Below are 23,665 nucleotides of genomic sequence, written 5' to 3' on the forward strand. Positions count from 1 at the left end.
AAAAATTTTATTTACAAACTTCCTTTAATCGATGAATGAACATCCTACAAACATTAAAAGCTGGGCATCTTTTTACTTAGAAACATCCTAGTAACTTTTTCCTACTTTTTGCTGTTCACCCTAGAAACATCCTTGTAACTTTTTCCAACTTTCTGTTGCTTGACCTAGAAACATCCTAGTAACTTTTTCCCTACTTTTTGCTGTTCGCCCTAGAAACATCCTTGTAACTTTTTTTTTAACTTTCTATTGCTTGCTCTAGAAACATTCTTGTAACTTTTTTCCAACTTTCTGTTGCTCGTCCTACAAACATCCTGGTGACATTTTATCCCCCTTTTCCAGCATTTTTAAAAATTGTCTGGTAGTGTTCTGATGCAACCTTGAACATATAAAAGTATGTACCTGTTAGTGAAACACACCAATCTTTTCAAACACTGGTGTTTATTTTCCAACCCGTTCATACATGTCCTCAGAAGCCACAAGCAAGCAGTGACTATAATGTGGTCTTGATATCTCGCGTGTTCTTGATATCCCTCTTGCTGCAAGCCTAAAGGAGGAAAAATGCAATAATAGTTAGCCTTGTCAATTGTATCTGGACGAGATAGCATGATGCAGTCATCCACAAGAATTTGACTTCAAATAACCCACAATCAAAATGAAGATTTCAACTGACTGCTTTGCCATACATACTTAGAATGGCATTCACACATCCCCGTTTTCCACAGACCCCTCTCTGTTTCCTTAACCTTTTTCTTAACCGCTGTTTCCTGGTTTGCACCCCTCCTGCAGTCCAAATATTTGATTGACAGTTTTCTGGTCAGCTTCCTCCATTTTGTATCAACATTCCTCATGTACAAATAACTGAAAACTCTCCTTGCCCACCGCTTTTCTGCCATTTCTCTCAATCGCTCCTCAAATTCTATCTTGCTGCTGGCTTCCCTGCCCTCGAATGACGTCCATCCCATGTCACCCTGTACCCCCTGATTTGGTGTATTTCGGTGTGCTCCCAGAGCTAGTCTACGTACCCCTCGCTGCTTAACGTCCAACCTTGCTCGAACCTCTGATCTCATGCACAGGATCGCATTGCCGAAAGTCAAACTAGGGACCATCACCCCTTTCCAAATCCCTCTCACCACTTCGTACCTATTGTAATTCCACAGTGCCCTATTTTTCATCACAGCTGCATTTCTGCTACCTTTAGCCGTCACATATTTTTCATGTTCCGTTAGGTACTCAGCCCCATTGTTCATCCACACTCCAAGATATTTGTACTTATCCACCACCTCCAGCGTAACCTCGTGTATCCTATGCTCGCTGCCCTGATTATCATTAAAAGTCATGACTGCTGATTTTTCTTTACTAAACTTCAAACCTAAGCTATCTCCCTCTTTACCACAGATGTCCATTAATCAAACAAAACACTGCAGCAGCGCCACACTGCGGTTAAAGAAGGAGAACTTGCCTCCGCGATTCGCATCGCTTCAGGAGCATGGCCTTCGAGATTTGCGTTTGTCACTCAGGGGAAGTCGCAGCTGAAGCATGAGCCAATCCACGCGCCGCCCGCGCAGCTCCGTCTGCTTGAAATGACGGACGGCGTATACGGGCTAATATGGCACTTACGGAGCACATATTCGTGATCACCGCCCATATACACGTTAATTATGGCGCCAAGTGTAGCGTTTTCGAAAATACGTGCCTTCATCTTGAATCGGTGAGACCATATTTCCTCTTATCGTCAGGAATAAAGGTGACAAAACGTGGCGATGGCTGGCGTGCTACAGCAGCTGCTGCTTCGGCTGAAGTGCAACGGGCGTACTGCTTGCACGCACGCGTAAACAAACAGATACGGCCATGCCAGGTACAGAACTGACTAATCAGCCAACTGACAATCGTAAATTGTTCACTTGGTTGTCCAAGCAAGCATTTACGGAATCCGTGCTGCCGTACGAATTCCGCCAATATATCACCGCGATCACCCGCAGTTTTGAAAAGAAAGGCTCTTTAACAGTGACCGCAGGTACTGCATTTGCGAGAAACCCAAGTTTTGTGTATAGTTTGCATAAAATAGTAAAGGTATAAGGTTTATTAAGAAGCCGAATTCCGAAAAAATGGTAAGCGTCGTGAAACAAGTAAACGGCCGTACGACATGTCAGAAAGTGTAGTCATTGCACTGGTCATGCAGAAGTTAATATAATACGTGCATTAGTGGTAGCGTGTCTGCCTCACACGCAGAAGTCCTTGGTTCGAGTACCAGTGTGTAACAATTTTTTTTCTTTTTTTTGAAGTATAAAAACGTACTATACAATTTCACTGGTGCAGGCCAAGATATTTTACCTTAGCTACTGCTGATTATATATGCACGCGTAATAACAACAATTATTCTGTCTCCTTGCTTTCTCTTAAACTGCAGGAACTCAGGTTATCGGTACTAATTATTCTATTACCGATATTGCATGTTATGCTTCTTTATTGCAGTGTTAAATGAGCAAATGAATGAAACAAATACAATTGTTATAATTTTCTTTGCACAAAAGTAAAGACAGAGCCTACCAACTTTCGTTAAACTTTCTTTAAACTTTCTTCAAATGAACTTGCTTCAAGCGAAAACAAGAACGGAGCCTATCAACTTTCTTTAATGTTGCTTTAAACAAGCTTTCTTCAAACGAAAATAAAAACAGAGCCTACCAACTTTTTTAAAACTTTCTTTGAACAAACTTCGTACGAACGAAAGTTAAAACAGAGCATACCAACTTTCTTTAAACTTTCTTTAAAAAACTTCCTTCAAACCGAAGTAAAAACAGAGCCTACCAACTTTTTTAAACTTTCTTTGAACAAACTTCCTACAAACGAAAGTTAAAACATAGCCTACCAACATTCCTTAAACTTTCTTTAAACAAACTTTTTTCAAACCGAAGTAAGAACAGGTCCTACCAACTTTCTTGTAACATGTGTTAATAGAAAGTAAAAGAACACAGGTTGCTACTAAAGTTGATAGAAAGTTGGTAAGAGTTCTAAAGAAAGTAAGGAAGTATTTTTGTATGGGTCGGGAGATGCCAGAACTTTCACAAGAGGTGCTGGACTAAGTTTCGAGGCCAGATAAAGTTTTTTTCCACAGTGGAGCTTCGTTTTTTCTTTAGAAACAACTATGATTGTTTGTGAAGGTTCAGGTTAGGCTAGTGAATGCCAAATTCACTTTTATTACAGCTTCAGTGATCGCTTGTACTGTTTCGATAGCTTTCGGCATTATCGTGTGCGGAACTCGTGCTTCTCTTACAAAACGCTAGAAGCTATTGAATTATTATACAAGTAGACGCCAACAGCTGTGCGAATGGCGTAATCTCAAGGGTTGCTTTAAAATGTTCCGCCATGACAGCGTCTTCAAGGGCTATTATCTCGCGCTGTTCGCAGGTACAGAAAGTGCGGACAGTTACAACCAATCCAAACTCTCTGCGGCCAAGCAAACATGGAGTCCTCCCTGTTATCATGAATGACGAAGGAGACGTACTGTGGACCACGGAGCTCGAACAGTGAGTCTTTCCCTGTAGGGGTATGGTTTGCAGGTGTTTGGCGTGTTGTGGTACCATGGAGCCGAACCCATCCGGCTCGAAGCCTCCCATGCCTAGACGTGCGTGGCTGAGCTATGTTTAGGAAAAGGGGACCCTGTGTGTAGAGCCAATGCTGAGTGTTTGGGCCTTTAAAGCCTCTTGACGGAGGGAACGGTGGAACGGGGGAATGGAGGAAGAGAGCGGCGTGGATCAGAGAACAAACGGGGATAGCCGATATTCTAGTTGACATTAAGCGGAAGAAATGGAGCTGGGCTGGCCATGTAATGCGTAGGATGGATAACCGGTGGACAATTAGGGTTACAGAATGGATACCAAGAGAAGGGAAGTGCAATCGAGGATGGCAGAAAACCTGGTGGGATGATGAAGTTAGGAAATTCGCAGGCGCAAGTTGGAATACGCTAGCGCAATACATGGGGTAATTGGAGATCGCAGGGAGAGAGAGGCCTTCGTCCTGTAGAGGACATAAATATAGGCTGATGATGATGCTGATGATGATGGAGGGAACACAGTTTTTGTTCTCTGCGTCACGTAGACGGCACCTCCGGAATGACCCGACTGGGGGAAATTGACAGTCGCCTTTTCTGTCCTCTTCTAGACACTCACAATTTTCTTTCTTGTTTCATATCTGTCTTGCCTTGTCCTCCTTTCTCTTATCTTCTCTTTCTACTATTCTTATATTCTCTTTCTTCTTCTCTTTCTCTTATTTCCCAAAAGACTAGGGTTAACTTTGTTTGGGAAGCCAGCCTCGGACAACTATATTTGGTTATGGTGGCAGCGTACAACTGATGTGGGCTGGTCTTATGCGCAAGCCTTGCTCCAAGTTGGGCTGGGTGGGAGGTGTTAGGCGCTGGTGCTTAAACAAAAGCTACTGAGCTATGGGGTCATGTATTTCCCCCACCCTTTTTGATCGGTTAAATAGCTTCTAAGGTGTCGAACTTAGACGTAGCTTCTCTTACAATTGAAGGAGAAAGCCCAAAACCTATCAAACTATTGAAGTATGTGCCGCATCTTCCTGTCAGCAGCATACGCCAGGCACGTTTTTCTACTGACTGCCTGAGCAAGCACGAAATCACCGCAAGGCAGCGTCCTGACAACATTCCACGGGGACCAACGCCTCGCTTCGCAAATGGCGGAGTTTATTTAGAAGCAGCCTGTTGCCTTGCCTACCAAGAAAAAGAAGTTGCAGTAGCAGTCTGTGACGCTAGGAAACGGAAGTATTCCACCAGGCGTTAAATGTGTGTTGGAAAAAGACCGGAGTTCTGCGAACCACGCAAGCTTGGTCAGCTGGAGCTTTGTGAGGGGTACAGAGGCTCTAGCAAATGCTGAAGACAGGTGCGTAGAAGAAGGTGTCGACTGCCCACAGGGCAAGTCCCACCAGACCGTCATAACGACGCTACGTACGCGCGGACTACAAGTTGCTCCAGGTGAATAATGACGGTGGCTTCCTTTTTGCGTCCACTACCCTATACAACGAGAAGGCTGTTGCTGCCATTACTGAGCTTCAAAGGCGCCAACCTCAAAATGTGGCTGTCGCCAAACTTTGTTAAAGAGGCTGGACTTGACGAGCTGGCGTCTTTGGTGCGCTCGGCGAAGGGCATGAACTTCTCCTTCTTCTTGCCAGCGCAGACTCACAATAAAGATGTTCCGTCCCGCGTCAGCGTGTCGGAACAACTCAGACAGCTAGCAGCGCCTCGCGGGAAGGCTTCAACAGCGCTCCCTTTCCGTCCTAGATGTGGAAGATCAAGAAGCCACAAGCAGTGTCCAACTATCTTCAAGGCGAGTGTCTCCCTGAATGGAGCTGTTTTTTTCGTGGATGTAAAATACTTGTAAATGCCACACAAGCAGGTTTGGGCTGAGGTGAGTCACTGCATTGAGCCCTATGGGTGCGTTTGTTTTGAAGACTCATGCGGCATTAGCACTAGGAACTTCTTGGAAATTATTCTATTTACATTTCATTTTTTATTACATGTTCATTTTTTATTCAAAACGAAGGAGTACGCCTAGGTTTATGTCTTCCTGCAATTCTTAGCAAGCTTCTAGATCAAGATATGCCTCGCAGCAAGATGCTTTTGCTGTGACTGAGAAGCATTGTCAAGGTAATCACATTTGTGAACGACTTTTTAGTTTTTTTAGAAATATAGCCATATTGACACGCAGCTTCGTACTGCACTCATTATTGACGCGTTTTATCCTTGCACGAAGAAACTAAAACTAGGTATTGAATTTTTAAAAGATAACAAACTCAAGTTCCTCGATCTAGAATTGCGTTTATCTTACGACCATATGTGCTGGCAGTATGCCCCCGTATTAAGGAGAGAGTCTGCTACCCTACAGCTTTGCGTATTCCAAGATAGTCAAGTGAGCGATTGAAAAGTCACGCTTGGGGGCGGCCTTGTCGCAGTCATGCCTTCACAACATACGCATTAGTAAACTAATGCGTATGTTGTGAAGGCATGACTCACAGGTTCTCAGACTGCGAACGGCAGGTTTTGCGGAAAATTCGCTATCTATCATTGCCGAATATGTAGAGAACAAAAATACAATAAAAAATATAAAACATCCCAGTGGCGAACAGCGGTTATTCCCTTTTTTCTACCGAGCCTCTCATCGAATGAGAAATGTAGTAGGAAAGGCATTAGTTTTTTTTCAAAATCCAGCAACTAACTTTCCAATATGTGCCTGGGAGTGAACAGAGAAGTCGCATGTGTCTTGAAAACCACATAAAAAATTCGTGGGACCTAAACATTCATATGGGGACGGATTACGAGCGAAGCTGTTTAGGCTACACACATGGGCTGCGTACATTATAAAATCATAATTTTTTTTTTCATACAGAACCACACTACAGTAACAACGAGCTTTGTTGCCCGCTTTGCACCGTGAAACGCGATATTATCGCGACTCGCTATTCGCTTGCAAATGTCACTGGAAAAAACGCAACCACAGAAGCTATCGACAAACACGCGAAATGCGAACAATTCGGCAGAGGCACTTAGGACTTTTTACGTATGGGAATGCGCAATCATTGTAATCCCTTTGGTGAAACCTGTAGTCAGCCAGATGGCTGCGACGTGACGTGTGCGATCACACATGCACACCTTCAGTAAGCCAGAACCGTGGAGCCGCCCTGGCGTCGGGGAAGCGTGGTCGTCTGGAAATCCAGGGCTTGATTCCCACCCGGACTGAAATGTGCTAACTATTCTTTTCCAAGCCCTTAATAAACTTTGTTTACAGGAACCTCCCTGACGTCGATCCGAACATGTTTTACTTGTTTTTGCTCTATGCCGTCGGCGATTCCTGTCCAGGCGCCGTGATAGGGACGCAAGCTGGCCAGGGTACCTCCGTTGGGAACGCATGTGGCGAATGGATGCGGAGGCTAGAGGAAAGCAGCTTCGCTGTAAAAATTGATTGCTGCCACAATGTTGTTCAGGCGTGGCCAGCAATACTTCACCTCAGTACTCGCGAGCGTACGGGAAAAGCCGAGATGACCTGTAATAGGGTCATCATGGAGGGCGTGTAGAACCTCTGGCCGCAGTGCTGAAGGCACAACCAGAAGGTAGCTGGCACAGAGTTGCAAGAGTGTTTTCCTTACGACGATGCCGTTTGGCAACAAAAACTAGTACAATCTGCACCTAGATACCCTTGAGACAGCGTCGGTATTCCCTTCCAATAACTCGACGAGGCTCCTTAGCTCCGGGTCAGCTCGCTGCTGTTCGGCGAAGTCATCAGAACTTATTGTCCCTAGGAAAGAGTCATCGTCCTAGTCGTCTTGCGGCGGTGGGAGACGCACTTGGCATCAGAGTGCTTTCGTCAGGACTTGTATATAACGGTGATGTCGCATTATTGCAGTAGGCGTCCTGAAGGACCCTTTAAATTGGCTTGCCCACACAGTGCATGATGGTCGCTTACGGCTTTGAACGGCCTGCCATAGAGGTAAAGGGGAAAGTTCGTGGTAACCCAAATTATGGAAGACGTTCCTTTTTGGTCGTTGAATAATTGGCTTCCGCTTTCAACAGTGACCGGCTAGCGTAAGATATGACCCTTTCAAGTCCGTGTTTCCTCTAGATCAGGACAGCGCCGAGATCTACACTGCTTCCGTCGGCGTGAATTTCAGTATCGGCGTCTTCGTCGAAGTGGGCGAGCACTGGTGTTGACTGCAGGCGTCGTTTGAATTCTTCAAATGCCTCTACTTGCGATGTTTCCCACTTGAACTCTACGTCGGATTTCGTGAGAAGAGTCATAGGTGCCGCAATGCTAGTGAAGTTCTCGACAAATTGCGCTTAGTAGGCACAAAGACCAAGAAACCTGCGCAATGACTTCTTGTCGACTGGCTGCAGAAAGTTTGCAATGGCAGCTGTTTTCTGCGGATCAGAAAGGACTCATGACTTGCTGATGAAGTGACGCAAAAACAGAAGTCCTTCGCAAATGAAGCGGCATTTCTCCGGCGTCAGAGTCAGCCCGGATGACTTCATGGCCTCAATTACTGTTGCAAGGCGCTTAAGGTGATCGTCGTAGCTTGAGGCAAGGACGACGACATCATCCAGGTATGCTAAACAAGTCTGCCATTTCAAGCCATTCAGTGCCTTGTTCATTACATGTTGGACAGTTGCAGGTGCTGAGCAATGACCAAATGACATCACCTTGAATTCATCGAGGTCATCTTGCGTGATAAAGGCAGTCTTCGCTCTATCCCTCTCTCTATCCCTCTCGTCGACTTCGGTTTGCCAGTAGCCCGACTTGAGATCTATCAACGAAAAATAATTTGCATTGCAGAGCTGATCCAAGCCGATCCGTGGCGGGGAGTATAGGTTCTTTTTCGTGATTTTGTTCAGGTGACGGTAATTGACGCAGAAAGACAGGGTTCCATTTTTTTCACCAGGACTAGAGAAAACGCCCACGGGCTTTTCGACGGCTGGATAATGTCGTGGAGAGCATTTCATCGATTTGTTGTCTTACAGCTTCATGTTCTTGCATCGAAACTCGATAAGAGCTCTGGCGGAGTGGGGGAGTGCATTGTTCCGTAATTATGCGATGCATAGGAGCTGGTGTTTGTAGAATCCTTGATGACGAGAAGCAGTCCTTGTATTGCTGGAGGAAACCTTATCTGTAGGCTTGTTTTACCTTGAAAGGCTCGGATTAATATCGAAGCCTGGTTCAGTAACATGGATCATTGCTGGTTTGGCTGAACCCGAGATTACCAACGTATCACTGACTGCTGTGACTTCTTCCATGCATGCAATGTTCGTACCCTTGTTCAGGTGTTTAACTTCATGAGTGAATTTTGTCACCATTACCTGCGCTTTTCCTTTGCGAAATTTCACGATTCCTCTTGCGACGCCGACTTCACGGTCGAGCGGCTGTTGTTGGTCACTCTCAACGATGTCTTCCATGTCTGCGGTGTCTTCTGTTCCAACAGAAATCATCATGCTGGCGCTAGCTTGAATAGTCACTTGATATTCGAGCATGTTCAAGGCACGGCATCTATCAGGTGGTATCGCTTGGTTCAAGGACAGAGATATCGACCTTTACGTCGATGACTGCGCCGTGTTGGCTTGAGAAGTCCATGCCGAGGATCACGTTCCACGAGCATTGTGGCAAGGTAACAAACGTCGCAGGGTAAGTCTGGATATGGACTGTAACCTTTACCGTGCAGGTTCCAGTCGGCCTTATGAAGTGTCCTGCAGCTGTCCAGATTTTGGGGCCTTCCCATGTAGTCTTAACTTTCTTTAACTTGGGGGTGAAGGATCTGCTGATGACGGAGTCAGTGGCTCTCTCTCTCTCTCTATATATATATATATATATATATATATATATATATTGCCGCGAAGTAAGCTGCCCACTACAGGCACCGATCGTCAGAAGTCAGCTGCCCACTACAGGCACAAGATCGCCAGAGAGAAGACGACGAAGGGCGCAGGTGTGCGCGCGTTCTCTTGAGTATCGGCCATCGTTAAAGAGCGCTGTTCTCTTTCGGCGAGCTAGCTTTAATTAACACGGGGTCTGCCATTTCAAACCATTCAGTGCCTTGTTCATTACATGTTGGAAAGTAGCAGGTGCTGAGCAACGACCAAATGACACCTTCGCTCAGCTTCAGCACAGACGCTCATAAGTCCTGCTGACAAACTTCAGCAACGAATATCAACACTTACCGCAAGGCACAGCTGTCGCCTTCCTCCATGAAATTGCTACCTTCACTGATGTCGCCTCGCTAGAAACTGCTTCCCCTAATTCATCGAAAGAGGTTAACCTGAGCGATCGCATTCAGATTAACTCGGAAAGACAGAAACAGCAGCTACTGGACCTTGTCAATGACTTCTCTGGCTGTTTCTCTACCGAGTCTAAAGTACGGTGCACCTCCGTTACGAAGTATCGTATTCCTATGGACGAGTCAGCACGCCCCATTCGTCAGCACCCTTATCGCCTTGCGCCTACGAAAAGGGAGGTGATAAAGTGCCAGGTTCAAGAAATGTTAGATGATGACGTGATTCAGCCGTCCATAAGTCCATGGGCGTCACCCGTCGTTTTAGTTAAAAAGAAGGACAACGCACTACGCTTCGGCGTAGATTACAGATTGCTTAATAGTGTAACCAAACGCGACGTTTATCCTCTGCCACGGATCGATGACGCTCTGAACCGTCTACGCCTCGCCCAATTTTTCACCTCGTCGGATCTTAAGTCTGGATACTGCCAGATCGAAGTAGATGAGCCTGACCGCGAAAAAAACGGCATTTGTGACTCCTGATGGATTCTATGAATTTAAAGTCCTTTCATTCGGTCTGTGCTCCGCACCTGCCACATTTCAGCGGATGATGGACACTATTCTCTCTGGACTGAAATGGCAGACTTGCTTAGTCTACTTAGACGACGTAGTGGTGTTTTCAAGAACGTTTGCTGAACATCTAGAACGACTCAGGAATGTACTCCTCGCAATCAGCAAAGCAAATCTGTCGAGCCTAAGAAATGTAATTTTCGCTTTGAGGAGCTAAAGTTTCTCGGACACGTAGTCAGCCCCCGCGGTGTTCGGCCAGACCCCTAGAAGCTACCAGCCGTCGCTAAGTTCCCGCGTCCAACATACAAGAAGGCTGTTCAGCGATTCTTATGTTCGGCGCTTACTACCGTCGTTTTATCAAAGCATTTTCAAGGATCGCCGAACCATTAACAGGACTAAAACGCCATGATGTACCCTTCGAGTGGACGGAAGAACAACAGCAAGCATTTATAGAATTGCGGAAGCGACTGCAAACAGCCCCCTCACTCGCGCATTTCGACGACAAGGCCGACACAGAAATGCACCCAGACGCCAGCAACGTGGGGCTCGGTGCTATACTCGTTCAGTGGCAAGACGGCGCCGAGCGAGCAGTAGCCTACGCGAGCTGCAGTCTGACAAAGGCGGAGGTCACCTATTCCACGATTAAAAAGGAGTCTCTAGCTGTCGTTTGGGCCATCGGCAAGTTCCGACCCCACCTTTACGGCCGACCTTGTCGCGTAGTAAGTGACCACCACTCACTGTGTTGGCTTGCGAGTCTTAGAGACCCTTCAGGCGGCCTCGCTCGTTGGAGCCTCCGCCTTCAGGACTACGACGTCACAGTGGTATATCGATCCGGACAGAATCACGGCGACGCTGACTGCCTCTCACGTGCACCTATACTTTGGACACCCAGTGACTTAGAGCAAGATTTCCCGTTTGTTGGTGTAGTAGACACTGACGAGATGGCTGACCTCCAACGTGCAGACAGTACATTGCTTCCCCTCATCAGATACCTTCAGGGAGCCGACGTTGTTGTCCTATGACCTATGTCACGAGGTCTGACTTCTTACTGCCTCCGTAACTTCGAAAACAGCCAAGAAACGTTCCTTCTTGTCGTCCCAGCTTCTCTGCGCGAAGAAGTGCTGCAGGCGTCTCATGACGACCCGTGTGCCGGACACTTAGGGTTCGCCAGGATGTTAGCGCTAATATGCCAGAAGTATTACTGGCCACAACTATTCTCGTCCTTTCAGCGCTACGCAAGAAGCTGCCGTGATTGTCAACGGCGCAACCTTTGAAACCTAATGGTCTTCTGCAACCCCTGGACCCTCCTCCAGCACCGTTTCAGCAGGTGGGAATGGATCTCCTGGGCCCGTTCCCTACGTCGTCCGCAAGAAACAAATGGATAGTCGCAACGGACTACCTTATGTGGTACGTGGAAACCAAAGCCCCATTGAACCGTTACAGAAGTCACGATATTTTTTGTCCATGAAATCGTACTACGTCACGGGGCCCCCTTCCATCTTAATACCGATGGAGGAAGTGCGTTTACTGCTGACCTAATGCAATAGATCTTCACGCTGACCCACACCAATCATCGGAAAACCACGGCCTATCACCCACAAACTAATGGACTAACCGGGCGCCTCAACTATGGCCGTAATGATTTCTATGAACTTTGACGTAGAGCACAAGTCCTGGGACCAATGTATGCGAATGTCACGACATTCGCATACAATACGGCTATGCAGGAAAATACCCCATTCACACCATTTGAACTGGTTTATGGGCTATGCTCCCGGGAGACAACGGAACAACAAGAAGTTATCATACTGACGACATCGTCCAGAAAGCCCAAGAAGCTCGACAGCTTTCTCGCCAGCAGAGTGCCGACGCCCGCCGTTCCAACAGTGGCCGAAGGAACATTCAGTGCGAACCCGGTGACTACGTGTGGGTGTCGACACCCGTTCGTTATCAGGGGCTGTCGGAAAAATTACTGCGCAGATATTTTGGCCCGTACAAGATCGTCAGGCGACTCAGCGACGTGAATTACGATATCGTCCCTCAGAGTACTAATATGAGCTTGAGCCGACGGTGGGCACGAGCCGATATTGTCCACGTAGTACGGATGAAGCCGTACTACGCCCGCGAAGAAGTGCCCCTCTGATCAACTCTCTCCCACGCCCTTTGTCGCCCTTTACCCTCTCTGACTGGTGACCGGGACTGTCGCTTTTCACGTGAGGAGTAATGCCGCAAAGTAAGCTGCCCACTACAGGCACAAGAACGCCAGAGAGAAGACGACGAAGGGCGCAGGTGTGCGCGCATATATATATATATATATATATATATATATATATGCTACAAGATGAAGGGTTTTGCGCCAGACCCGAAGGTATATTCAAAAAAGGAAAAAAAGACGAACCTTTATCGCATATTTACTGACTGACGTTTCGGCCGGAGGACCGGCCTTCGTCGTCGATTCACTCCGACGAAGGCCGGTCCTCCGGCCGAAACGTCAGTCAGTAAATATGCCATAAACGTTCGTCTTTTTTTCCCTTTTTTGAATATATATATATATATATATATATACATACATATATTGTACCGAAGCACATCGGCACCAGCTCTGTGCCAGCCTCTGTGGAAGAAGACGTTGACGATCGTGTGGCTCGCGCTAGGTCGGTTTTCGAACGAACCAGCTTGTTTTAACCGTCCAGATTCGTCAAGTCTACCTGCCGAAAACTCTTGTCACATTTGGTGGAGGTGCGGCGATACATTCACCAGTACGTGCGGTCATGCCTTTTGTGCCAACGCCGCAAGACTCCCCCTCGTAGCACCGCGGGACCTCTTCAACCTTTACCGTGCCCTGTACGACCATTTGACCGTGTTGGCATTGATCTTTACGGTGCCCTCCCGAACACTCCTGCAGGAAACCGGTGGATCATTGTCGCCGTCGACCATCTCACACGGTACGCTGAAACATCTGCGCTGCTAGCTGCCACCGCGATAGACGTCGCTCGATTCCTTCTTCGCCACCTCATATTGCGACACGGTGCGCCCCGTGAGTTATTAGGCGATCGTGGCTGCGTCTTCCTCTCAAGCGCAGTTGCTGCGTCTTCCTCTCAAGCGCAGTTGTTGGAGAGGTCCTTCCTCACCACGGCTAGCTCTTGCTTGCGCAGTCCACGCTCGGAGCAGATGCCCAATGCGCGAGAGAAGAGTGCAGCGGCAACGGAGCGTTTCTGTCCTATAGGATGCGCAGAGTCGGACCTCAGGTCAATTCTGCGTAACACTGGACCCGTGTGGGTCGGCTTCCGATATCATGATCATCAGCAGCCTATATTTTATGTCCACTGCAGGACGAAGGCCTCTCCCTGCAATCTGGTGCCACTTGGTGCCACTCCAACTTCTCCCTGCTAATAGCAATTATATGGACACTCCAGCGAATTCTCGCTGTCGCCGTGATGTTCCAGATTTGCGTAAGTATATCATCCTCATCAGCTTATATTTATGCCCACTGTAGGACGAAGGCCTCCCCCTGCGATCTCCAATTACCCGTCTTGCGCTAGCGTATTCCAACTTGCGCCTGCAAATTTCCTAACATCATCATCCCATCTGGTTTTCTGCCGACCTCGACAGCGCTTACCTTCTCTTGGTATCCATTCTGTAACCCTAATGGTCCACCGGTTATCCGTCCTACGCATTACATGGCCTGCCCAGCTCCATTTCTTCCGCTTAATGGCAACTAGAATTTTAGCTATCCCCATTTGTTCTCTGATCCACACCGCTCTCTTCCTGTCTCTTAACGTTAGTCGTAAGACTTTTCGTTCCACCGCTCTTTGTGCGGTTCTTAACTTCTTTGCTTCTTTGTTAACCTCCAAGTTTCTGCCCCATATGTTAGCACCGGTAGAATGCAATGATTGTACACTTTTCTTTTCAACGACAGTGGTAAGCTCCCAGTCAGGATTTGGCAATGCCTACCATATGCACTCCAACCCAATTTTATTCTTCTGTAAATTTCTTTCTTGTGATCAGGGTCCCCTGTGAGTAATTGACCTGGATAAACGTACTCCTTTACACACTCTAGAGGCTGACTGGCGATCCTGAATTCTTGTTTCCTTGCCAGGCTATTGAACATTATCTTTGTCTTCTGCATATTCATCTTGAACTCAATTCTTACACTTTCTCGATTAAGGTCCTCAATCATTTGCCGTAGTTCGTCTCCATTGTTGCTGAATAGGACAATGTCATCTGCAAACGGATGGTTGCTGAGATATTCGCCGTTGATCCTCACTCCTAAGCCTTCCCAGTCTAAGAGCTTGAATACTTCTTCTAAGCATGCAGTGAATTCCTTTGGCCGAACGTTTTATGAGGACGTCGAAGAAGGTAATTTGTCCAATATTTTCTTCCTCCATGGTGAACTTGATACTTCGCATAAAATGATTCAGATGCTCAAGGAAATGATGTACGTTTTGGCGACGAATCACACAAGACCAGTCGTCTATGTATCGGACCAAACATTTTGGAACCGTCTTGTACGAGGTTATCACTGAGTTTTCGAGTGCCTCTAGGGCGATGTTTGCACAAGCCAGCGAAAGGGAAGCTCTCATTGCTGTTCCGAACCACTGCTTGTAAAATTCTTCGTTAGAGACAAAATACGTGTTGTTCATGCAGAATTCCAGGAAGCGGCATAAGTTTTGCGTCTCAAATGCATGAAGGTGGCGAAGCGTCGTTCTAGAGAAGCTCATTGTAACACTGGACTGCGTAATCGACGGGCGCGCAAGGAAATATTGAAAAAGAGAACGTCTCCTCACCGTCGTCGATGGTGAAGTCTCTTACAAGTTCAATAAAATGCACGGAATCCTTGGTATACGTCGGTGTGTCTTCTACCAAGCGGTGTAAAGAGCCAGATAATTCATACAATGGAGAGCGTGTGAAGTCTACTATTGGCATGAGGGAGACCTCGGGTTTGTGAAAGCAGCAATAAGATGAACTTCGCGTCTTGGCATTCTGTTCTAGTTTCGCGAGCCCGGGAAGTGACGCTATTAGCGATTCCAGCGATACAATTAGCGACACAAACGAGAGAAGTAACAGTAATCAGGGAATCGCTATTGCTATTGACAAGTAACAGTAATCATTGAAGGTACAGTATGCGCCTTAATACTGCAGATGGATTGTGCAGTACCATCCACGACAGCGCAGCGTCGACGACCCTCTGTCCAGACAGTATGCGCCTAGCATGCGCACAGTGCTCATTTCAGCCGATGATGTGTACTTTGAATAAGCCTCTGAAATCCCTGTGGCAAGCAGCATGATTGGTACCAAGGGCACACTCGGCGCGCTGCAACCAATTGACGCAATAGACGTCGTCAGCCCTAGTAGAATTTCAGCAACAACAGCCCTGGGCTCAACGTGTGGTCGAATGAGTTCAGAACGGTCCCTCCAAAACGTTCTGTTTCGGCTACAAGTTGGTGAAAAAAAGAATGGTTTGGTTCGCTTCGGTTCCGGTTCAGCTCCGGCTTTCAGATCCGTTCCGGTTCAGTTCGACACCCTGGCCCTTAGGATCGATGACGCAAACAGCACAAGCTAAAACTTTTTTGTGGGAACTACCCAGCGGAAGTCTCCTTCTCAATACAAGCGTGCAAGGGGTGTCCTCATTTACAGCGAATTGCGGCGGGACACGAAAGACAATGCTTACTAGCCAAGCAGGGGATGAGTAATAAGAAAGCAGCGCTAATGTGGCTGCTACTCTCAATGAAAACTTGGCTTCAGAAGTTTTGTTACACCAGTGAGCTGTACCAAGTGCTTATGTTTCATTTAAATTTATTAAGGCATCTAAACGTTTGAGAGTAGCCCACTTAAGTGTGATGGGCAAATTTTGACATATTGAAGTTAGACTATTTAGACACTTTGTTATCCTGTTTAGCAAAGTGAAGTCTTATGCACGTTTCACATCTTTTGTTGACTTCGCAAAATGGACAGAACGTGCTTGAAAGTGTCAGGACAAGCAGGGACTGGTTGAACTCTTCATGTGTCGTAATTCTGACGCGCCAACTTCTGTCACCATCAGCATGTCATGAACTTCTGTTCCATAAGTATATCCCTCCCAGAATCGTCAATGCTGTAGCAACCCTATTGATACGCTTATCGTACAACTGTGAATGTTATATTCAGTTACAGGACTCTGCGCATGTCACTGTAGTCGTCACCGAGTTCTTTCTTATCGAAAGTGCTCTTTCACGTAAGAACCGTGCTCGAAAATCGTATCGTCAGACTTGAACTCGCCGCATAATTATCAGTGGAGCAGCTTAGAAGCATTGCTGTACTACGGCTTCTCTCACGTTTCAAGAAAGCACTCGGAATTAAAGATTGTACACAGCGCAGACTAACCCTGCGCTTCGTTCGGCGTGTTCAAAAATTGGTGAAAAATAGAGTAGAGCGGTGTGACGTCGGCGGAGGTAGAGAGGTAAAAAAGACTCATGTTTTGCAATTTTACAAGCAAAAGTTATAAAGGCAAGAAAGTGTACTACCGTTACTGGTGGGGATCGACATACCTAGAAAGCTTGGTAGTCGGTTCAGTGAGACCACTAGTCTGCAAATGTTACTGTTGCACATTACAAAGCTGAGATGCACAAAGACAAAGCAGCTCCTGGACATTGACCACAAACTTCCGACCATGATGACGGATGATAACAAGAAAGGGCCATGACATGAAATGATGAACGGCAGAATGAAGTGCGAGAGATCACCGACCACTGCCCGAAGCGATCATCAGAGTTTCGACATATCGTGGCAGGTATTGGACGCATGATATAATTTTTTGCCGATAGATTGCGGAAAAGAACCCAACACACAAACACTACCGATCTTAAATGGTGAGCCAGAGAGCGTGACGGGACAGCGAAGTTCAGGCGAGGTACTAGTGGCAGGCTTGAAGTGTTGATATAGCCCACAGCTGGCAACGTGTGGAGTCGTGCAGCATCGCGTATTCGTAGAGTAGAAACTACCATGGTTTCTCTACAAGCCCTTTGTGTGCCGACTTCGACTCAGAACACATAATGTCGCTAACTCGCGGCAACGACTAAGAGTGGGTATGTTAGAGCGGCAGCGATACGGTTTCGTCAAACTATACTTTGCTTCTTGCCACAGCCTTTATCTACCCCACTCCATGACCGTTTCTGCTCACTTGCCGAGCGTCGCCACTTCAACTGCCACAGTTTGCACTTGAGCCTGCGTTGACGCTTTCTTTCCTATCGACACCAACATCCAATATCCAGCTACCTTTACATCAACTGCCAAAGCTTTGGTTCCGCAGTGGGCATGCTAGAGCAACGGCGGTGTGGTTTTGTCAAACTATGCTGTGCTGATTGCGACAGATTTTACCTACCCTCATCATGACCGTTCCAGCTCCCTTGCTCGAGACACAAATGCTCCTGGCTGGATTACCGCCCATTTGTGGATCGCGGTCTACAGAGAAAGCAAGCTACCCTTCGTCGCCACTTCAAATGCCACATTTTGCACTGGAACCTACGCTGACGTCTTCTTTCCTATAGACAGGAACATCGAGTGTCCAGCTGTCTTTAAATCAACTGCCATCGCCTTGGTTGCGCAGTGGGCATGCTAGAGCGGCAACGATTCGGTTTCGTCAAAGTATGCTTTGCTTCTTGCCAAAGCTTTTATTCACCCTCGCCATGACTGCTTCTCCTTCTGTTGCCGGAGACACGAGTGCTCCTGGCTGGATAACGGCCCATACGTAGGTCACGGTCTACAAAGGAAGGAAGTCACTTGTCGTCGCCACTTGAACAGCTACAGCTTGCACTGGAACATGCCTTCTTTCCTATCGACACGAACATCCAGTATCCAGCTGCCTTCACATCATACGCCTTGGTTTGCTATCGCAATAAAAGAGGGCAGCCGTTCACATACCGCGCGACGGCGCCACGCGCTCATTTTCTTGTAATTTTCGCGCTTATAACAGTGGACTTTTCGACGCTTCTGGCAATTCGCCGGTGCGCGCGCGGCCGCTCTCGGCTGTGATCGCTGCTGTGGAACGGCTAGGGTGGCTGTATTTAGAATGTACTTGAATATGGTTGAGTGGACAGAACGGCGCGAGGCTCCCTATCTAATGCGCAAAACAACGAAAAGGAGGCGGAGGGCTTTCCGAGCGCACTAGATATTAGGGAGGCGCACGCTGCCGCTTGTTCAGCGGGCAGGTGTTGCCAGGGTCGCGATATAACGCAGACTATTCCAATCTGTTTTTGTGCCCACACGGGCAAGGGCTGAGCCATTTTGACCGATCATGAAGGGCTAATGGCGGATTTGGAATTAAATCTCGCAGTTTCGCCCGATAGGCGAAACGATAGGCGAGACAGCTATGCGAACTAAGGAGTGTAGTTTTACCGACTGCATAAACTTGTAAACATTCTCTTACTAAGTAAATTAACAAACATGGTGTGTCGCGTGCACAAGCAAACATGAACACATCTCACTTTATGACGGCGGAAATTCTCTTTGAAAACACTGGACTGAGGAAGCGCATGTGGCTGCAGCGAGCGAATTGACACTCGTGCTCCTCTCGCTTCAATGCGAGCAAAGCGGCAAAAACGCATCGCAAACCAAGCTAGAAGGAATCTCATTCTGTCCCCATCGCAGATCGCTTTCAAGACAGGGCCCGCGTGGCCGCGTGCCATACGCGGCTGCCCCCCCCCCCCCCCCCCCTGTGCCTGGCGCGCGATGAAAGACGATGCGCTTCCTCCGCGCTTTCCTCCCTTGCGAGGGCGAGATTGAGCCGCCATGGTCAGCTCATCCTCGCACGCTTTCACTCGCACATACAGCATACGGCGCGCGGCTACGCTGTTGTCGCCCCTGGACATATGCTACATCACGGGGACAATGATGGCAGAAATGCGCCTGGAGTGTCCATATATTTGCTATCGCTATAAAACAGTTTGGGATAGCCCGGGGTCGATTGCGCCTTTCTGGGTCTGCGGTGACATATGGCGACACATCAGTTATGTTCCCGGGTCCAATTGCACCGCGTAATCTGAGACATTTTTCGGCTGTCATTATGAATGTCGGTGCGGGAATATATAGTTCGAAAAGCATGCGCCGTGCCACCAGTAGACCCACTGTTCCGTATTCTAGTAAGCTATAGCTACAAAGCACGCTTCGACAACGCGCTTCTTGTTGGTTTATTGTGTGCTTCGTCGTGGTTTTGAAGTGCGCAGCCATATTCCAACATTTCACCAAAATTCAGATTGACCTGCTACAAACTGCTTCAAGATGAAATTTTATCTGCTTTAAATGAAATTTTCTCTGCTCCAAGCTGTTCCAAGATGCAATTTTGTCTTCTCCGAACAGCTCCAGAACGCAATTTTACTTGCTTCAAAAGTTGCTCCCAAATGACTTACGGCAGTCCCACCCCTGCAACTGCCGCCGCCTTGCTTCAGCAGGAGCATGTTAGAGTGGCACGGATGCGGTTTTGTCAAACTATGCTTTGCTTCTGCCGCAGGTTGGAGACATTCTATCATTGTTTTGCAAACGCTCAAACAATGCAATACTACCCGTTTTACCATTCGCTAATGTTATATTCAGCATTGTGTATGAATTTGTGTGTGTTTTAAATGTGTTTCTATTGGCTAGCGATGTTGAGGTAACCCTTCGGTCGACTAATGCAAAGGCAGGTGCCAGCAATGACGTTGTTTCCTTACTCAAATCAATGAATGCGAAGATCGACATGGCCAGTTCTCAGAAAACTACCACACCATAAGCAGAAAAGCGTATTGCCTTCTTTTGTGCCTCCGTTGCCCGTGCTTTGGGGGCACGTTAAAGATCCCCTGGTGGTCGAAATTAATCCGGTGTCTCCCACGACGGCGTGCCTCATAATCAAATGGTGGTTTTGGCAAGTAAAACCCCACAATTCATTGTTTCATTCTTTTGGGCCTTGAAGATCGCCCGTGCGAATTGTTGGTTGACATCGGTCACGTAATGGTGTCGACAGAAAGAAAAAAAAGCGTCCTTAAAGAGGGGGGAGGGGGCATCACTTTAAAGAAGGGACAGCAGCGATGACTTGGTTGTATTGAAAGAACTAAGAATTATGTGGTGGCATTGCCCGAGCAAAGCAAACACGTGGGACCGTCTCTGGGGCTAAACAAGACAGCTGTGAAATGGCCTGACGAATCGAGAAGAATGGGATCTCTCTTGACTTATGCAACATTGTTTGTGATCTGTTCTTGCGCCATGCTTCAAGGTATACATAAACTTTAGGTCAAGCTATGACAAAGCATCAAATTACCTTCGTGGTCTATACGAACGCGCGGGAACACTGGAGAACAAACAGACCGCACGCCGGGTGGCCCGAAGCGTTCCTAACCTTCCAGAGTGCAAACATTGACGTTAGTGCTAGGCTCGACAAACTTAACAGGGGCTTGCTAGATTGACAGCAGCGGAAATTGGGCGTTGGGGTTGGTAACCGCCTATGCACGCCTCAACGGCGGAATGCCTTCGAGTGCCTCTTGAATCGGCGCATGAGACCGACCCAAGTACCGCGCCCGCATTTGAACGCCTGGAATGCTCACTGTGTTGGCTAAACACACATAAGCTTTTCGTGTTTGTGACTGTTCCGATTGAAGTGCGTTTTGCCCCGACAAGAGCGCTTCCTATTGTATTTATTTTCTCAGACAACTGACTTTATGGCTTACTGAGTTCCATGACTTTGCCACGAAACAGTGTCTTCTCCGTCGCACGTTTTAATGGTGCGCGCGATGATAGACGTGTGAGTGATTATGACGACCATTTGTTGAACGTAATCTTGAGTTCTCTTTTGGGCATGCTGCGTTTTATAGACATTTTGGGTTTGCATCATGGTTTGGCTTGTGTATCACGTCGCATTGCTTTCCACTGTGCGCCTCTTCCACTTTATTTACGGTTGTCTATTCTCTAGACTGTCCCCTAGCCTCGCAAGGGAACAAGAATTCAGGATCGCCAGTCAGCCTCTATGAGTTTTGTAAAGGAGTACGTTTATGCAGGTCAATTACTCACAGGGGACCCTGATAAAGAGAAGGAAATTTACAGAAGAATAAAATTAGGTTGGAGTGCATACGGCAGGCATTGCCAAATCCTGAATGGGAGCTTACCTCTGTCGTTGAAAACAAAAGTGTACAATCATTGGATTCTACCGTTGCTAACATATGGGGCAGGAACTTGGAGGTTAACAAAGAATCTCGAGAACAAGTTAAGGACCACACAAGGAGGTACGGAACGAAAAAATGTGAGGCCTAACTTTAAGACAGGAAGAGAGCGATGTGGATCAGAGAGCAAACGGGAATAGCCGATATTCTAGTTGACACTAAGAGGAAAAAATGGAGCTGCGCACGCCATGTATTGCGCAGGATGGATAACTGGTGGACCATTAGAGTTACAGATTAGAGAAGGGAAGTGCACTCGAGGACGGCAAAAAAGTATGTGGGGCAATTAAGTTAGGAAATTTGCAGGCGCAAATTGGAATCAGCTAGCGCAGACAGGGGTAATTGTAAATCGCAGGGAGAGGCCTTCGTCAAGCAGTGGGCATAAATATAAGCTGATGATTATGATTTACCTCAGAAAATAGTCATTCTGTAGACCGCTGTACTCGGCTGTCTCGCCTTCCATTTCCCATGCGCAGGCTGTTTGGATTTCCAAGGCACTACACTGACGTGGGCAACATTTCTCTGGGCAAGCGACGACAGCTGCTGGGGAAGGCCTGGAGCGTGCCGGTCGTTTGCCACATCTTGCGGCCTCTGCGATCCTTTTTCCGCCACTCGCGGGAAGCTGCACACACGACGGCCACCTGATCCCTGAAAAACTGCCATCGGAACCTACTGTATGCGGAGCATCCTGCAGAGTGCTTGTGGTGTTTCAATTGCGTGAGGAACGTTCTAGTTGTGCGCCCAGTTTGTCAAATAGTATTGGGAGCGTGCACACTCACCCTTTCATGGGGGTAGTGAATTTTTGGCCGTTTTGATTTTCCTTGGACGAAATGTAGTCAGCTTTAATCACTTAAGGGGATAAACAGAATTGTAGCTCTGAAAACGTATATCTTTGTTTTCTTCATTTTTGTTTGGAAATTTTGTTTGGACATTTGTAATCACATTCGATATGATTTGGAATTTTGGTTTTGCTATTCCTACTTTCTGTAGCCTTCTCGGATTGACAGAAGAACGTATGTTCATGTTTAGTTGAGGTAAATACAACAGTTGTGGATGGAAAAGATTGTATATATCTGTTTCACCCGCCGCGGTGGCTCAGTTAGCGAAGGCGTTGCGCTGCTGAGCACGAAGTCGCGGGATCGAATCCCGGCCGCGGCGGTCGCATTTAGATAGAGGCGAAATGCCAAAACGCCCGTTTGCCCGTTTGGGGGGTAACTGTGAAACGTGTATCTTTCTGTTCTTTCATTTTCGTTTGCTTAGACATTTTGTAATCACATTCGCATATAGGTTGCTTTGTTTTTGCTATTCCCATTGTCTGTAGACTTCTGGGATTGACAGAAAAATGTTTCATACTCAAGTGAACACTATGCACATCTGAAGATTGCTATAAAATGTTCGTGTTTAGTTGCGATAAGTGCAACAGTTGCGGGTTGAAAAGATTGTATATATCTGTGTTTCATACTGTAGGTATAAAGGTTATGCCACAAACACCTTAAAAACAATTGTAACTGCATCGCTAAATATTACACGACAAAACTTGTGAAATAAAAAATTGCATTTACACATTTGTTCAATTCCCTATTTCTTATTCACACTCGTCGATGGCCGAGGAAGACTTAAAATCAGCTTGACAGGCTCATCGGCCTTTGAAGTGCATGGTGACAGTCGATAAGAGCGAGCAGAATATTTGCCAAGGTGGGAGAGATATTACCATGAGTTATAGAACTGGAGAATTGGCTTGTTAAGCCTATTTTAAAAGCTGTGTTGATAACGGATAAAGAGCTAAGCAAGCAGTCAACAAGAAATTCACAGCAGCAAGAAGAAAACTGAAAGTAGAAATGTTTCAAGGAGAGAAGACGCAGAAGCAATGAAGAAGAGTCCGCCTGTTCATCTTTGCTGAAAAAAGGGGAAAAAACAGATCAGCCTATCGAAATTGAAGCTTTAGAAGTAGAAGCTATGTCTAGTGAGCACATTCCCATGCCTTACAAGAGTTTGCTAACGAAGACGAAGGCAATTGGGTTGGATACATGAGCCTTTTATTTACAAGGAGATAATGGAAACTCGGTATCGACCCTAGTGGGTTCCGACTATTATTGGCAACTCGTGACTGGGGTCTTAAGAAAATGTGGAAGAAAATTAAAGCAGTACAGACTAAACTAGGCTGGACTGTGCTA

At 46.9% G+C, this 23,665-nt stretch overlaps 1 protein-coding gene across 1 annotated transcript in view; it reads left to right on the forward strand.

Annotated features, from left to right (window-relative positions):
• Nucleotides 1-22,219, forward strand: part of LOC119447488 (DNA (cytosine-5)-methyltransferase 3C-like) — a 352,358-nt gene extending 330,139 nt beyond the window's left edge. Inside the window, exons 13-14 of the mRNA XM_049663800.1 lie at nt 3,406-3,524; nt 21,968-22,219. Of these exons, the coding sequence (XP_049519757.1) occupies nt 3,406-3,524; nt 21,968-22,136 (288 nt within the window). The 3' untranslated portion in view covers nt 22,137-22,219. The remainder of the gene's footprint in view (nt 1-3,405; nt 3,525-21,967) is intronic.
• The last annotated feature ends 1,446 nt before the right edge of the window (nt 22,220-23,665 follow it).

The sequence above is a fragment of the Dermacentor silvarum genome, chromosome 1 (genome assembly GCF_013339745.2).
Source record: "Dermacentor silvarum isolate Dsil-2018 chromosome 1, BIME_Dsil_1.4, whole genome shotgun sequence".
In the NCBI taxonomy this organism is placed as follows: Eukaryota; Metazoa; Arthropoda; class Arachnida; order Ixodida; family Ixodidae; genus Dermacentor; species Dermacentor silvarum.